The following is an 18,090-nucleotide window of genomic DNA, read 5'->3' on the forward strand; positions in this document are numbered from 1 at the left end:
CCATTATAGTCAAAGGTCATGAACTGGTATTCAGAATTCTGGAGCTGCTGTTCATATGATACAGGAACTGTCACTTCTAAATTAGGAAAATAAGTGGAAAAGGATATAAGCAACCCCAGAGTCAGGATGCAGGGCAGCGGGCAATACCTGCTGAGCTCACGTGCCAGGAGCATCACATCAGCTGTCCCCCCTTTTCACTTATAAACCTCAAAAACGTACTCTGGCCTGGTTGTGAATGGAAAATAAAATACACAGTTTAAAAAACAAACTGCAAACTGGTATTTATTTACATTAAAATGTGAAGTACCTGTACACACACAAATTTAAGAGGCACAATCTGTTATGCACAATAGCTATATAATCTTCAGTACATGTTACACACAGTAGCATGTTAAGTCAGTGGTTGGAGTGAGAACACAGTACCGAAACATTCCTGATAGAAAATAAATTACTCATTCACATATTCTAATCATACAACAGTTAATATTTAAAAAGTTAATGCACTTCAAAAAACACTAGTTACATGTACAACCAAAATGTATTGTTTTTATGAAAAATGTCTTAAGATTATTAGGCATAAATGATCCCTTTGGGGATGCATTTTTATCTTTTAAATAAATAAACTACATTGATTTCAGGACCATTTATACATAGGCTTCTAAAAATATGACTGAAGACAGACATTACTTCATATTTTTAAAGATGTAACTATACTAGAGAATATGCTAAACTATTGCCCCCAAATTCCAACACTGCCATTCTATTTTTCAGACACAATCAAATTATTTAAATTCCAATTTTAGTATGAGATTAGCTGCCCTGTTTTGCAGATTGTTTCCACTAAAAAGTGGTAACAGATCTTCCTGAACTATCTCATGTATTTGAGAGAGTCAAGATTTTTTTTAAACCATGTTAAAATGCTTTAGGTTAAAGCTCATAATATATGTGGAGATTTTGATAGATTGAACACTCTATTAAAGATTCATATCAAGTCCAAGAGAACACTTAAATATTTTCATAATGCAGTGAAGGATTCATCTTTGGCATTTCTCTGTTAGTTCGAAAATAAAACATGTCAACAAACATTTTTTATTTTTCTATCTACTTACTAGACATTCTGTACACAAAACTATGTGATTGAAATTGTGTTTTAACAGCAATCTCATTGCTAACACTTTTTTTTAGATCTGCAAAAATATTAACATTCAGCTTTTTACTCTGAGAAGCTGAAATGTTTCGATGTTGGTGAAATGAGTTTGCTTAGTTCTTTTTTCAGTGACTGGAAATTCAGCATTCTTTAAATTCAACAACAGATAAAGCAGACGTACTTTTTATATTAACAAAAATGTTGACCAGAGTGTAATCTTTGAATATTAATATGAAGCATGCATGTATTAAGAAGAAAAATCTTCAAATATAGGCAACACAGAAATATAACTGCTTGCTACATTTTCTTTCTTGGTCCCTGTAGCATTTCTAAAAGGAAAAAAACAAAAACAAAACAAAACTGCTACAAATGCTGTTTTGTAGAAATTTTCCCACATTGCCTTCCCCATTAGATTGCCACATTATTTCCAATATTCAAAATTTTTTTACTCTCATCGCATACTAACCTTAAGGCTAAAAGCAGTCCACATGTGACTAATGAAGGTGAGAAACAATAAGGATTTTACAACTGAGCATGTTTTCCTCACTCAAAACTAATATGAGGAAAAATCTCAGTAAAAACTGAATCAAATATGATTTGATAGTTTAAATGCAAGCTACATTCTCCAGGGCTTACTGAAAATAAACAAAGAAACAAAAACATTAATACTGTAGCTAATTAGTGGTACTTACCAATGTCTGCAAAGGTCTTGGATAACAAAAAAGAGCTAGTAATGATAGCTTTCTTGTGACACTAAGACATGTGTAAAATGAAATTAATAATTCCCTACTGTTCTCTAACCAGGCAGAATCATGGAAATCCAAGCAGAGAATGATGCATAGCAACTGAAGGAACTGGAATATAAACTGGTTATGTTTACTGTCTGCTATTGAAACATTTGAATAAATCTACAGCTATTCTAGAAAGAAAATAAGTTGATACAATAAATATATTTTAAAAATCTGGAGAATGTAGATTATGTAAATAGGACACATTGAATTTGTGAAAGTAGATTTATTATATAATATGGCAGTTATTGAACATTATATATGCGGCTTATATTACTAATACTGCTATCTCCCAGCCAATGTAAAAACCTGACACCAATACTGTCCTTCAAGTATAGTTCAAACTAATAGTTGCATGTGATAACCAAGTAAATCAATTACCAGCTCCTGCTAATACAATTTAGTAAGAACTGGGAATCATAATATTGGCACTAGGCAATGTTTACAGAATGTAATTTTTAAGTGCATATGGTTATCTACTTCCAGAATCCAGAAAACAAAACCACCCATTCTCCTATAACAGTTTTACTTCAATTCTATCATTTTAAAAGTATTTGTTGGAATGAGATCTCTCCAAAATCAAACAGGATCAATCTGGTCACATTTAATCCTAAAACAAAATGTTATGTAAAATTCTGTGTATCTAAATGTTACCTTTCAGGTCAATTTGTGAGATATTTTAGAGATTTTTCTTTATTGGAGGAGGTGGTCTGATAAAGAGGAAGAGCTCATCAGACAATCACAAATAATCATCCCTCCATAATTCAGTTGAAGTTGGTCTTTTGTAAATGCTTATTGGGAATTTCTAAAGCACTGACTTGGAGAGGCCAGGAGCCTCCATCAATCCCTGCTTGGATAGCCACTCCGGTCACCACTGCCAGGTCAGGGTCTACCGAAGTGTTGGGATCCTTTCCAAAGAACTCTTGAATGACTTGACGGATTCGAGGAATACGAGTAGAACCCCCAACCAAAACCACCTCATCAATCTCAGCCTTTTCCAGGTGGCCTTCTTTTAATACTTGCTGAATGGGTACAAGTATTTTCTGGAAGAGATCTTCATTAAGGGTGTCAAAGAGCTTCCGCGATATTTCTGTTTCAAATAACACCTGACTTTCTCCACTTTTCTTTTCAGGAAGGCCAGCTCCAAACACACTGTTCACATGGTGGCCATCAGCAGAAGAAGATCTGTCCTTTCGCAGGTCAGTGTCACTACTCTGAGGCTCCTTCTTTTCCTGTTCCTCCACCGTTAGTAATACTGACAACTGAGCAGACTGATGAAGAGTCAGATTTAATTTGACCATTTCCACAGCTTGTCTTAATCTGTGAATTTCCTCTTTCCTAGAGGGTAGAAAGCCATATGTTTGATAGATCTGTTTATATAAATACTGAAGCAGTCTTTGATTGAAGTCCTGTCCTCCAAGTTTATTGTTTCCTAAGTTAGAAATAAGGCATATGTTATATTTATGTATCTGTATGTGTACATGTATATACATGTCTATGTGGTATGTATGAAAATGATATACTAGGGATAACAAATCTCTTGCTTAATATACTTAACTATTTAGATTTTATTCATACAAAGACTGATTAAAAATAACTGGATTAAACTAATTTTAACTCAAATGTATACTATTAAAAACAGTGCATATCTGGTTAAAAATTTTAAATAATAAAAAAAGAAATATCTCTTAATGATATCAAATAATTTTTCAGAAGATAAAGGTTGACAAAAGATTGACTTTTAATAGCAATTTAAAAACACTGAATGTCATTACTCTGAAGAGAAGAAAGTCTTTATAATTAATTTTTAAAAAATCCTTTGCTTGCTAGATTAAGAGCTAAAATAAAAAATAAAAAAATAAATAAAAAAAAAAAGGGGAGAGAGAGAGTTTTAAAAGGAAAGATTAATGTTACAAATCTCTGGCACTGAACTTGTTTCTAAAGAATGAGGAAAAAGAAAAACGGAGAAGTTAGACAAGCTATAACTTAAAGCTTCATTTTTCAAACAGGCTCCGTTCTTTAAACTAAATTAAAACAAAAAACTTGAAAACCAAGATTTAGAATACAAAATCCTATAATTTCCTAGAGAATACTATTATTAGATTTCTAAACCATATCTGTTTTGTAAAACATTTTATCAAATCAAATAAACTGATCAGTCTTCATTTTAAAGGATTATTCTTACTTTCTGTTCCCTTCACCAGAGCCATGAAGTCCTACTGGCTCAGTGAGCTACCAATGGCAATGTATTTATTTGCTTTATAGGATGCTCATTTTTTTTATTTTATATTATATTATATTATATTATATTATATTATATTATATTATATTATTATATGTGTGTATATATATATATATATATATATGAAGAGCAGAGCAGAAAAGACTCTCAAATGGATCTACGCCAAGTGCAGAGCCCCACATGGGGCTCGATCTCACAACCCTGAGATCATGACCTGAGCTGAAACCAAGAGTTGGACGCTTAACCAACTGAGCCACCCAAGCACCCCCTGAAAAAAATTTTTAAAATAAACACTTAACATATTAGGTGTGCTAACAAGGAAAGCATTGTCTGAAAAATCCCTGTATTTTTCTTACCAGACATTGCTCGGGTTAGAAACATTCCTCCTTGTTTATTTAGCAATGACACATCTAGAGTTCCTCCGCCCAAATCTATCACCAAGACATGAAAGACATCAGCCTTGTGGAGGCCATAGGCCATAGCTGCTGCTGTGGGTTCATTTATTACCCTCAAGATCTTCAGTCCTGTAAAATTGATTGGAAGGAAGAACAACTCATCAGAGGACACCATTATCAAAATTCCTGCCCACTCAACCTCATACCATGTTAGTGTGTTTTATGCGACATGAACTCCACTGAGTAACAATGAGAGCAGTCACAAACCCATCAAAAATAATGAAATGGGAAGGATAAATATTCGTTGTTCTAAATGGTATCATTAAAATCATCTAAAAAATTATTAGTATAAGAAAGCCCAGATTCAGTGGAATATATCATTCTATTCTATATTATTTAATATTTAATTTTAAAAATCCTAGCCCCTTCTAATTTTCATTATTTTATTTGGGAATATAAGAGCAATAAAACTTTAATTATTATGTGCTATAATAAACTGCTGCAGAAATGAAGTAAGCTTACTATGCTCTTCTTTTAAAGTGATTTTGAAAAAAAGCAGATAAGTAAACAGAAGAGATTATAAAAAAAAAATCTAGATGAAATGTTCCAAAAGGTACAATGATTCTTAAAAAAGTACTTAAAATTTAAGACCCTTAAGTGTAAATCTGAAATATATAGCAAATCTCATCTTTAAGATAATGCTGAACAGTGAAAGTTCAGGCAAAAGATCAGATTTCCTTGCACAAACTTCCTGCTTTAACCTAACTGCCACACGTCATGAGTGGTTTGGGAAGTAATATGGCATTTATGTATCAAGAGCCATAAAAAACTATTCCAATTCTGAAGAATTAATTTAAAAACCTCATAGCCTTTCCCTTAGCTCTCTGACTTCATCACTCACTGCTCTGGTCACACTGACCAGCTTCCCGTCTTCATATGCACCAGCAAATTCCCATTTTATGGCTGTTACACTGACCGTTCTCTCTCCTACAACATCCTTCCTCTACATATCAGCTTGACTAACAACCTCACCTCATTCAAATCTGCTTAAGCATCCCTTTCTCAAAGAGGCCTACCTGACCCTTCTAAAACCTGCAAGTCGCCCCACTTCCTGATCGCCACCAGCAATCCTGTTCTTGTTCTGTTCTTTTTTCTTCCATAGCATGTTACTTTCTGATATATATTAGATCAGGGTTTTCAACCAGGAGCAATTCTGCCCCTCAGGGAACATTTGGCACCATCTGAAGACATAAGATTGTCACTGCTTGGAGAGGAGAGGGCTGCTAGCACCTAAATAGTAGAGGCTAGGGTGCTGCTAACTATCCTATAACGCACAGGACAGTTCCCCACACCACAGAAGCATCTAGCCCAAAATATCAATAATGCTGAGAGTGGGAACCCCACAATATACTTATCTTTAATACAGACTTTCTGTTTCCCTCCAGTAGAATATAAATTCCAGTAGAACAGAGATTTATCTGTTTTGTTTACCACAGCACTCAATATTTATTGATGGTTTTAAATGAGTTCTCTTCCACCTCAGATTTTCACAAAAATATTACATTCATCTTAACATTAAAGAAAGGTTATAGAAAAAATTCCTCCTTGCTAACATGCACTCATGTTCTCCACCTTTGTTCTATGCCTATCTGACTGGCTATTGTCATTGCATGTGGCATTTTACATTGTGCTATAGAATTTCCTTAATTTTTGTTTGTAAACTTATATCAAAATCCATCTAATTTACCCACTTTGGGTTTATTTATGTGCCTGGTTAGGTGGTTTGCAAAGTGATACACAAGATTTTCAGATTTTCAACCTAAGAACATCTTGAGAAAAATACAACTCAAGCAAGGGTGATATTACCTGCAAGGTTAGCTGCTTCAATTGTTGAATTTCTCTGTTTTAGATCGAATTCTGCTGGTACAGAAATAACAGCATTGGCAACTGGCATTCCAAGATATTCCTCTGCCATTTCCTTTAACTTCAACAGTAGTCTAGAGCCAACATATTCTGGGGAAACGGTGATGGTCTCATTACTTGTCACAGAAAACTCAACCATTCCATTTTTGTTTAAAACCTGTGAATAGGATTTACCAAAAAAAAAAAGAAAAAAAAAAAGAAATGTAAAATCATATATAAACACATACACACATATACGTACATACATACATACATACATACACACTGGACTTATTCAATAAAAACTTCACTTTATAAGGTCATAAAATTTGTCATCTATCATTTACTAAGATTAGAAGTTATTAAAAGCTATAATGTGAATCTACAATAACAGCAGAATAATAATAATAATCCATCACCAAGCATATACATGGAACATAGAAGATTCTTAATATATGTATCTGTTAAATGAATGAAAGAAAAAAGATGAAATATATAAGGAATAAAAGTTGCTGGATCATGTACTTGACTTAGGATCTTCTTTTTTTTTTTTTAATTAACCTGAAAAAATTTTCTGGTACACATTAGCAAGAATAATTTTAGTACTTCATTATGTTCTTAACCAAGAATCAAATATCACTTACATTCTTATTTCTGTAAAAACATGTATTAGGTCATTAACCCTGCTAATGTGGTTGTACATTTAAAAAACTAGATTAATTCTAAAACATATTATCCTTTCACCAATAGACTCTATTCATATCAAGAGTAAAGGGAATTAGTCTTCTAAGACATTGTAAGAATTTTACTCTGGTCACTCTAGACTACATAATTAGGTTTCAATGACAAAAACTTGGCCATCTACAAACCTATCTGGGAAAAACAAAAACGAGCTGCAGATACTGTTAAAATGAGGTCCAAAGACACTATACTATCAGACCCCACATGAAACAGAAACTACAAAAAAAATCACAACACTTAGAAACTTAACAACAACAAAAAAACTCAAAATAACTCTTGGTTGGAAAACAGTACAGAGGTTCCTCAAAAAACTGAAAATGGAACCACCGTATGATGCAGCAAGTCCACTTCTGGGAATGTACTCTTATGCAGAAGAGCTACCTGCACCCCATGTGCATAGCAGTGTTATTTACAACAGCCAAGCCATGAACACAACCGAAGTGGCTATGAACAGATAAATGGATAAAGTTGTGATATACATACACAATGGAACGTTACTCAGCCATAAAAAAGGAGAAAATGCTGCCATTGGTGACAACATGGATGGACCCTGAGGATATTAGGCTAAGTGCAGTAAGTCAGACAGGGAAAGACAAACGTGTGATCTCTCATATGTAGAATCTCAAACAACCACCAAACGCAGAGAAAAAGAGGTTAGATAGGTTACCAGAAGCAGGGGATGCGGAGAGAGTAGGGGAAATGGATGAAGGTGGGGAAATGGATGAAGGTGGTCAAAAGGTACGAATTTCCAGTTATAAGATAAATAAGTACTGGGAAAGTAATGTCAACATGATGACTACAGTTAATACTGCTGTATGGTATATCTGAAGGTTGCTGAGAGAGTAAATTCTAAGAGCTCTCAACACAAGGAAAAAAAAATTTCTTTTTTTGTATCTATACGAGATGATGGATGTTAACTTACTGTGCTAATCATTTCACAATATATTTAAGTCAAATCATTATGCTGCATATCATAAACTTATACAAGGCTGTATGTTGACTATATCCCCAAAAAACTTGGGAAGAAATAACTCCTGCATCAGTTAAGTAATGTACTCAAATTCTTAATTTTGAGGGAATGTATAGCTTTATATAATTTAATCATTACTTAAGAAAGACTTATAAATTGATAAAGGATCCTAAGAAAAAGCTAAAAAAGAATAAAGAAATAAACCTAAAAAATGAATGGGGCAAATTTATTTTCTCCTTTGAAAATACATAAAATATTTAAGAATTTTATTCAATAAGGGGCTCCTGGGTGGCACAGCGGTTAAGCGTCTGCCTTCGGCTCAGGGCGTGATCCCGGCGATCTGGGATCGAGCCCCACATCAGGCTCTTCTGCTATGAGCCTGCTTCTTCCTCTCCCACTCCCCCTGCTTGTGTTCCCTCTCTCGCTGGCTGTCTCTATCTCTGTCAAATAAATAAATAAAATCTTTAAAAAAAAAAAAAAAGAATTTTATTCAATAAGCAGCACTGATACAGCTATCAATTTTAAAAGCGATTCCCTTAGAATTCCACTTCATAATTCACAAGAAAAACCCTCTTTGGAAGAACTTAAATATTTAAAAGATATGGGGGGGGTGAAATGGGTGATGGGGATTAAAGAGTACACTCATCATGATGAAAAAAATGTTTTAGACAAAAAATAAAATATTTAAAAGAAAAAAACTGGCAAAACACAAACCTACAAATAGTCATGTAAAAAGCATTAGGAAAAAAAATAGAAATGGATAGGATGAGAATATCTTACCATTGTAAGCATGGTAAGAGTCCATAACCATTTTTAAAAAAAATTTTGAGACGATTTGCCACATAAAAATTCAACATTCTTGACAGCTCAAAAGCAAAATTACATATCATCAGTGAAAAAAACAAAGAACACACAAAAAATACTGCAAACGTATCATGAAGGTATTTTATAAAGGAAAAGAAACTACCTCAAACTAGGACAAAGGACAAGAAATGGATCATTAAAGAAAATAAAAATGCCAATAAACAATTTAAAAAAAAATTGACCTCACTAAAAATCAAAGGAATACAAATTAATACAAAATATCATTTTTCACTTATTTATTGGCAAAGATTAAAAAATAGTAATGGGGGGGCGCCTGGGTGGCTCAGTTGGTTAAGCATCTTTCAGCTCAGTCATGATCTCAGAGCTCTGAGATTGAGCACCATGGCAGGCTCCGTGTTCAGCACGACATCTGCTTGAAGATTCTCTCCCTCTGCCTCTACCCTCACTTACACTTCTCTGTCTGTCTCTCTCTAAAATAAATAAATAAATCTTAAAACAAACAAACAGTAACTAGAAAAGATATAGGCCCTCTAAAAAAAGAGTAGTTAAGAGAAGCCTTTCCAGTGTACAATTTGGCAATATAAATCAAAGTACTTAAAGAACTCAAGTTCTTCCACTTCTAGAATTCAAGTTTAGGAAATTTTCAAGAAGTACACAAAGATGTATATACAAGGATATTCACTGAAGCTGCAACATAAGTGGAAAACCAGGGGAAAAATAAAATGCATTTACTGAGACTGGACAATTAAATAACGGAATAGCCATTCTAAGGAACCATGTCAAATTGTTGAGTTTCAAGCAAGTCATAAAATAGCATGCCTACTATGATCTCTTTTTAAGTATATAAATATGTATATCCTAACACACAGAGCATCTTTCCATCTATCTAGCCATCCGTCCGTCCGTCCATCCATCCATCCATCCATCCATAGTTCATGGGGCTTTATTAGCTTTCTTGCTACAGTGAAACAAAAAGCAAAGCAGATATTCTGAGGATGGCAGAGCAAGAACATAATAAGGCTCCAAGTCCACCACAGCACTACGGAGCTAATGAATTAACTCATCCTGGAATTGCTGTAGGAGTGCTTATTATAATGTAACTTCCATGCAGATTAAGTAAGTTGAAACAGAATGTTTTGTAACTTGAAGCCAAAGCATTAATTGAAACAGTGTGCTGAACTAAAATTAAAACAGATTTTAGCTTAATCACTTACCTTAAATGGGTATCTGCCAACTTCAGCCTCCAGCTCTTCTGGGGTAAAAATCTTGCCTATGAATCTCTTGGCATCATATATTGTGTTCTGAGGATTTGAATCTGCCAGCTCTAAGCTTTCATAACCCACATATACATCATTGTCAGTAAAGGACACCATGCTGGGTATACTGATATGCCCATTTTCATCTGGAATGACCTTTACTTTTCCTGTGCCAGGAAAAAACACCCCAACAGAACAGTAGGTGGTACCAAGGTCAATACCAATTACTTTAGGAGTAGGCAGTGGCAAATACTGTTGTGCCAAATAGCCAGCCAACAGGAGAGTCAAAACAGCTGATCCTGAAATATAGGCAAATTAAAAGATATGTTTTGTTAAACTAGTACAATATGCTAAATTACTATAGCAAAGTCCCTTTAATATCACTCTTTGAGACAAGACTAATACTCTCAAAATATTTCTCTCAGACATCAAGTTTTTCATAATGCAAAATAACTATAATACAGTTAAAATGAAAGAACAACAAAACCAAAAAACCCCGTAGTTGTATGTCTGTATACTTCACCTATTAAAATTTCCACAGCAAAAACTCCATTACTGGAGGGCTAACACTTCACCCTCTCATCTCCTTTTTCCTTTCAAAAGGATGAACTGAATAAATAGGAAAAATGATTTTAAAAGTTGTTTAAATATGAAACCGCCACTTTCCAACAGAACACAGTTAACTTTTTCTGTATTTAAATACGAATTAAGTAAATACTTCTTGCAGAAGTTAACATTTAGGGAAGAAGAACCATAAATGTGTAATCCTAAAGGCAAGATAAAGCTCCTTGAAGGCAGGTTTTGTTCACTATTGTATCCCTTGAACCAGGAATGGCTCCTAGCAAATAGGAGATGCTCAACAAATATTAAAACACACACGCACACGCAAGTATGAACAAACGCCTTGCAGATTGTAAACGTAAGTGATAAAGAAAGATGCACTTCGAATTTACAATTAATCTGTTATTTGGTTTCAGGAGACTATGTCCTTACGTGTTACATACGACCCAAAACGTCAATTTGTAGGAGTCTGTTTTACTAATTGTGAGCTCATCCTCATCAACACATAACTCAAAAACATGAAATCAAGTGCCAACCCCATTTTCTTCTTGCTCCTACGTGGAAAACCTCAGAGACATTTCCTTATTTTCTCGTTCGGGGAGGGTTAATTACTAACACAGATTGGTGGAACGGGCATCAGACTATACATCCAAGAGGCCTGGCTCTCTCAAAATGCAGCATCCCATGAGTCTACGGCTCAGGTCGCCGGTACTGCTCCTCCCCCTTTCTCTACAAAGGGGTCTTGGAGACGCACGTTCTCGCAGACTCTCAAAGGCCCCAATTCAACCAACGATACAAAACGACGTTTTTTTAAAAAAGAACCCTTCCCGAGGCCCGATGACCCCAGGATGTACGCGGAGGGTCGCCGCCGGCCGTACATGGCCTACTCTGGCGCAGGCCATGTCTGGACGCGACCCTCAATCCGGCACCCCGAAGAACCAAAAACCGCCTGTAAGTCACCTTTCCGGAGTCCTTCCCACTGCGCCAATTGGATCCAGGAGGTGACAACCACACCCACCCATCCCGGCCTCCCCAAACTGCTCCGGTGCCCACAACAGCCATACAGAACCCCTGGTCACTGACCTAAGATCGTCATCTCTCCAGCCATCACAGTCCCGCCGAAGAGGCTTTGGGATGACTGTCCCAGACGTGAGGTGCCGCCCCCACGCCGCCTCCCGGCGCCGAGGCTTACTGGGTAATGTAGTTCTCTTGCTCCAACGCAGTTGGAGAAACTACAGCTCTGACCAGAGAAGGGACTTCATTTACCGTCACATGGCGGGGCTGAGAGCCTCCATTCAACCGCTGCCAGTGACGTATGAGCCGCCCTCCTACGCCCCGACTACGGAGCCAATTAAGCTGAGGTGGAGGAGAGCCAAGAAGAGAGACTGGAGTTTATAATCAAACCTGAAGCGCCGGGAGCCAAGTTGAGGTAAAAACACACTATCTCTTTAGCGCCGCCCCACCGCTTTGCATTCTGGGAAGTGTAGTTCGGGCCTGTCCCCATAGGCGGGAGGGAGAGTGAGGAAGGACCCTTAGGTTATTGCTTTGTTTAGCCGTGTTCCTATCCAGGCCCAGGTTCGAGCCTTTGACTTTCGTTCTTCCTACCTTTTAAAGAATACTCCTTTGCCTGGGATCTAGATTCTGGATGTGGTTCCTCTAAACACCCTCCACCCCTCCGGCCTTCCAACAAGAGCCCCTACTGCTGTGCGGGCACAGAGGAAGGCCGGTGGGATAGCTCTGTAACTTCCACTAAGATCCTCAGCCTCTGCTTTTGTTTTGGAATAAATGAGTTCAATCTTCAGTGAATGTAATTTATCCAAGAGAGCAGGGACGCGTTTTCTCATTTGCTAATACTGAAGTCCGCTCTTGCAAATGGAAACGAAAACAAAATACTTTAGCCTTCTCTTGAGTTAAGTCATAGTTGGCAGGGATTGCTTTCATGGACAAGTCTTGTAGTATGTAATGGCCATTTAGGACACTTGTGAAGTGCTTTTAGGATTCTAGTCTATGAGACCCCCCCCTTTTTTTTTTGCTTCTTGGTCACTGGTAGGACCTTAATGGCTCTTTTTTGAGAGTGTTTTGTCTGTTATTGCTGTTAAAGTTCACCAGAACTATAATTCTGGAGACTTGAAATCTGTTTCCTCACCCGTTGACAACTGGTCAACCTGCTGTGGGTATAAACTACTGCTGGTACCGCTGATTAAAAAATGTATATGAAAATATTGATGGTTATTGAAGTGTAGTTAATGAGGATTCATTATAATCTCTCTACTTTTGTACATTAAAAAATCTTTAATAATGTAAACTATAAAAAGTGTGTATATGTCTATAGTAAGTACTTTTCAGTATAATTTCCTTATGAAGAACACATAATTCCCTCAAATCATGAATATTATTAGGTATAATGATCATATTAACAAAAATTTATTGACCAAGGTGGTAGCCACTGGTAACAACCAGAAGGAGAGACAGAAGGTGAACACATACATATAATTTATGATGGTATATACTGTGAAAATAAAGGAAATCTCATCTAAAAGGGAGCGGGGAAGTCTTGAAGGGGGAGCTTTCTGGAACTACCATGGGTTGTCAATTGCAGACCCCAGGAGGAGGAACCATACCTTGCATCCTCAGCAGGAAGAAGCTTTTGCCCCAGGCAAAAGGTAATAAACTTTTCTCCTTGCCCAGCAATAGCAATAGCCAATGAGAAGTTCAAACTCTCACTCTTCTCCAGTGGACTTTTGTTCAGGAAAGTCCTTCACAATTTTGTCCTCTCCTCCATAGAAACAGCCCCTTTCATTTGGTTCTCCGGACTTGCCTATGGTTCACTATAGTTTGCTTGTCCTGAATTGCAATTCCTCTGCTAGTCCTGAATAAACTAATTTTGCTAGTAAAATAACTGGCTAGTGTTAGGATTAACAAAACCATAATTGTGTATGGATAGAGGGCAGAAACAGAGTTGAATAAACACTGTAATTTAATCTTGAAGTCAAGAAGACTTAGTGAAAGAATATGTGTAAGAAGCATAAGAGTGAAAGGGAGTCAGGAGATGGGTTAATAGGATAGTATGAAGCAATTGGCTAAAGAGTTCCAGAAAGAGGGAACTGTATACCAAGAGCATAGAAAAAGAAGATAATCTCATAGATTAGAAGTGGTGGATCATAAAGCATGAGGTGAAAGTCTGAGAGGTAGGATTAGAGACATAAACCAAATCAGAAGGACTAGTTATTTGTGGCAGGCACTGGTCATTGCTATCTATTATCCCTGCCACCCACTCCTTCCTCTTTGTTAATAGGATCCTGATATGGTCAAGAAGTAGGTAGAGATTACATGATCTTAGAGTGGAATGCTCTTAATATAGGGGAGGCACTAAAATGGAACTAAACAGTTTCCACTTTTCCCTTACTGCCATAAATTTACCATAAATTTAGTATCTTAAATCAACACAAATTTATTATTTTGCATCTCTGTAGATCAGAAATTTGTTGTTGGTCTCATTGGACCAAATCAAGTAAGCAGGGGGCTGCATTCCTTCTTGGAGGTTCTAGGGGAGAATTGTTTCCTGCTAGATAGGAGTTGCTGGCAGAATTTATTTCCTTGTGATTGTAGGATCAAAGTTCCTATTTTCTTACTAGCTGTAAACTGAACGTCATTCCCAGATTTGAGAGGCCACTCACATTACTTAGTTGAGAGACTTTCTTCCTTTGTGACAACAGTAGACTCAGAAGACATCATGTGATTAAATTGGACCCACCTATTTTGGACAATCCAAGATAATCTCTCCATCTCAAACCCTGTAACTTTAAAAAAAAAAACAAAACAAAACAACTGTAGTCTATTTTTCCTTGTAAAATAACATATTCACAGGTTCCAAGAATTGGAATGTGAATTTAAGCCTACCACAATTTGGTCTCTGGTTCCCAAAGATTTGCATCCATCCACATGCAAAGTCTCATCCTATTACAGCATCAACTCGAAGTCCAAAAAGCTCTTCTAAACCTTATCAGCTCAAAAGTCCTAAATGTCATCACCTAATCATCTAAATTGGGTTGTAGCTGTTATCACTTCTTCCTTCTTGTCTGCTTAACAATAAAAGGAACAATGAAATACTTAGATAAGAATGTTGGTTATACTAATGTTATAAAGAATAGCAACCATGAGAGTTGGGAAATAACGGTGAGGGAAGGGATATGGAAAGAAATGTGAATATACTGTTTTCTTCATTTTTCTTAGCAGGCAGTTCATAGATATTTAGAATGGAGAATTTGAGACATAGAAGTTTAAATAGATAATTCAAGGTTCTGAAGGCAACTTTCTGAAGGACTAAAAAATGATAAAACATAGATGAAAGAATAGGCTATAGAGAATAAGTGGGACAAAATTAAAATATGTCTTTTTTAAGTTTTCCATAGAGAAGTGTCAATACATATAATTTAAAGTAAAATATAAAAATCCATATAGCAAAATACATGAACAAAGGAAACAATAAGCCAAAAAAATATATATCAGATGACAGATTTAGGGTCAATTTTTATTATATGTGTAATTATAAATGGGATAGACTAAAAACTGCCAGATTGTCTCTCTCTCTCTCTCTCTCTCTCTATATATATATATATATAGTTGTAACTACTTATTAGAGACTTTTAAATAGATTACTAAATGAAGTTTGTAGCTGGAAAATATCTTAGAGGGCATCTGGACCCACCCCCTTATTTATAGAGTGAAAACTAGAGGCCAAGAGAAGTCAAGAAAATTATGATCTCAATTAGTGTTCATTCTCTTAATAAATTATACTTCACCTTCAATTTAGTGATTAGAGGTAATCTTTAACAATAGTAGCTGGAGTGAAAAATTGTCTAATTATATATCCTGATATTTCTCATTATTATTTCAAAAATGTGCTCTGTTAGGAAAATCATTGACAAATAACAAAAATCTTACTATATATCAGTCTAATTCAGGGGACAATTTGTCCGTGTTGTTATTTAATTCACACTTATTTCCATTCCTTCATCTATATAGGAAAAGTTCATTGAATGGAGAATTGATCCAGTTCTCTGCACATTCATTAAAAGAATAAGTGTATTGAAATTACAATTTAGTTTGAGTTACATTGTTAGATTCTATGGAACACTGTAATATTTAAACATAAAAAATTACTCTTATGTTAAAATTATGCCATAACAGGACAAATCTCATTTATTGAACCAGAGTATTTATACATTTTTCCCTCTTGTGCTAGACTGTTATGGTTCCATATATTTCTGTTTTCTGGGAATTGAAAATTTATTGCATAAAGATTTTTCATGTGAAGGTATTGGGAAGTAAATCTAATTTGTAACCAAGAAGCTGGTACCAGTGTTGTTGTTTTTTCACAGAACTTTATTATCATATCTCCGAACTTTTGAAGGATGAGTATGTTTGCCCTTTATTTTAAAAGTAGCTTATATTCTGGTTATTGTCTGTAAGTTTCAAATGAATTTAAGTGAAAATATATATTACATATGTTTACAATAAGAAACAGATTGTTTTTTAAAAAATCTCTTTCCAATTAAAGCAAAATATAACAAAAACTTAAAGGCAATGAACATATGAATACTTCTTACATGATCAAAAATATGTCCCAAACAACAAACCAGCACAAACTTAGAATTATTACCAGTAAAATTGAGAATGAGATAAGATTACTCATTTACAACTATTATATAACACTACTTTGGAATTAACAGCCTGTGCAAGAAAATACAATAGAAAGTATAAATTTAGGGAAAATAAAAAGGCAAATTTATCATCATTTTCTAATTATATACTTATTGTCTTAGTTCAGGCTACTATAGCAAAATAACACAAGCTGGGTAGCTCATAAGCAACAGAAATGTATTTCTTGTAGTTCTGGAATTTGTGAAATCCAAGGTCAAGACACTGGCAGATTAGGAGTCTGGTGAAAGGTTGCTTCCTGGTTCCTAGGCTGCTGTCTTCTCTCTGTGTCTTCACAGGGTGGAAGGGACAAGGGAACTCTCTGGGGTCTTTTTCATAAGGATATTAATCCCATTCATGAGGATTCTACCCTCATGATCTAATCACCTCTCAAAGTTCTCACTTTCTAATACTATTATATTGAGGATTGCGGTTCAACATAGATTTAGGGGTTGGGAGGAGTTAAAGAGATACAGTCCGTAACAATTACATAAATTAAAAACACACACTAGGGAGTGTGGTTCAGTCGGTTAAGTGTCTGCTTTTGGCTCCGGTCATGATCCCGGGGTCCTGGGATGGAGTCCCGAATGGGGGCTCCTTGCTCAGTGGGGAGCCTGCATCTCCCTCTGCCTGCCGCTCCCCCTGCCTGTGCGTACTCTCTCTCTCTGACAAGTAAATAAATAAATATCTTTAACACACACACACACACACACACACACACACACACAAACACACACGATGTCTGAGAAACAGTAAGAAATGAATAGGGGGCTCCTTTAAAACTATTGTACAAAAACAACTTTTCTATATGCAAACAATATCCAGTTAGAAAAAAAATATGGCAGGAAAGGCTCCATTTACAGTTGCAAACAAAATCCTTAGAAGTACATTTAAGAAGAAAAGAAGAAAGCTTTAAATCTCTCCTAAGACTAGAACAATATATTGAAGTAAATAAAAAGACAGCAACTTTTTGGATAGGAAAACAGAAATTTATTATAGAAAATTTTAAACATGCATAAGGCCGTTACCATGCCCCTCACCCAGATTTGATAATTATCAATGAGTGACTAACGTTCTATGTCTATCTGCCCTACTCCCTGGTCTCATATTACTTTGAAGCACATAGGAGATAAATCCTTTTATCCTTAAATATTTCAATAAGTACCTGTAAAAAATAATTTTAAACACAAAATAATATTGTCAAACTTAAATATTAAAAATAATTCTCTATTATTAAGAATCTAGTCAGTGCTCAAATTTCCAAATGCTTCATAAATATTATATTATTTTCCAGTTTGCTCCTTTGAATTAGAATCCAAAATTCCAGCACTTGCCGTTTTTAAAAAATAAACCGTTTGTCCTTCAAGGTTTCCTACAGTCTGAATTTTGTGGATTGTATCTTAATGGTATAAACATCTTTGTCTCTTTGTGTATTTATTATAAATTGCTAGTTGGATGTGGAGGTTTGCTCTAATTTAGGCTATTTTTTTATATGGCAAGACTACTTTGTCTTAGATCATGTGTTTTTCCATTAGAAGGCAAATAACGTGTGGTTGCCTCTCT

At 35.5% G+C, this 18,090-nt stretch overlaps 1 protein-coding gene and 1 long non-coding RNA gene across 2 annotated transcripts in view; one reads left to right on the forward strand and one right to left on the reverse strand.

Annotated features, from left to right (window-relative positions):
- Nucleotides 1-255: 255 nt before the first annotated feature.
- Nucleotides 256-12,023, reverse strand: HSPA13 (heat shock protein family A (Hsp70) member 13). The gene is made up of 5 exons (XM_026486831.4): nucleotides 11,911-12,023; nucleotides 10,225-10,565; nucleotides 6,439-6,652; nucleotides 4,534-4,701; nucleotides 256-3,367 (listed from the first exon to the last, which is right to left on the reverse strand). Exons 1-5 carry the CDS (start codon nucleotides 11,933-11,935, stop codon nucleotides 2,700-2,702), a joined length of 1,416 nt encoding a protein of 471 aa, XP_026342616.1. The 5' UTR covers nucleotides 11,936-12,023; the 3' UTR covers nucleotides 256-2,699.
- Nucleotides 11,961-18,090, forward strand: part of LOC113246039 (uncharacterized) — a 144,887-nt gene continuing 138,757 nt past the window's right edge. The window contains exon 1 of the long non-coding RNA XR_006408501.3: nucleotides 11,961-12,256. This is a non-coding gene — a long non-coding RNA (uncharacterized LOC113246039). The remainder of the gene's footprint in view (nucleotides 12,257-18,090) is intronic.

Source organism: Ursus arctos, unplaced genomic scaffold (genome assembly GCF_023065955.2).
Source record: "Ursus arctos isolate Adak ecotype North America unplaced genomic scaffold, UrsArc2.0 scaffold_4, whole genome shotgun sequence".
NCBI lineage: Eukaryota > Metazoa > Chordata > Mammalia > Carnivora > Ursidae > Ursus > Ursus arctos.

Coding starts and splice junctions, on each gene's coding strand:
- HSPA13 (XM_026486831.4), bottom strand. CDS start 11,935: ATGGCTGGAGAGATGACGATCTTAG. Junction 10,566..11,910: donor TGGAGAGATGACGATCTTAG/GTCAGTGACCAG, acceptor CCTATATTTCAG/GATCAGCTGTTTTGACTCTC. Junction 4,702..6,438: donor TGAAGCAGCTAACCTTGCAG/GTAATATCACCC, acceptor TCAATTTTACAG/GACTGAAGATCTTGAGGGTA.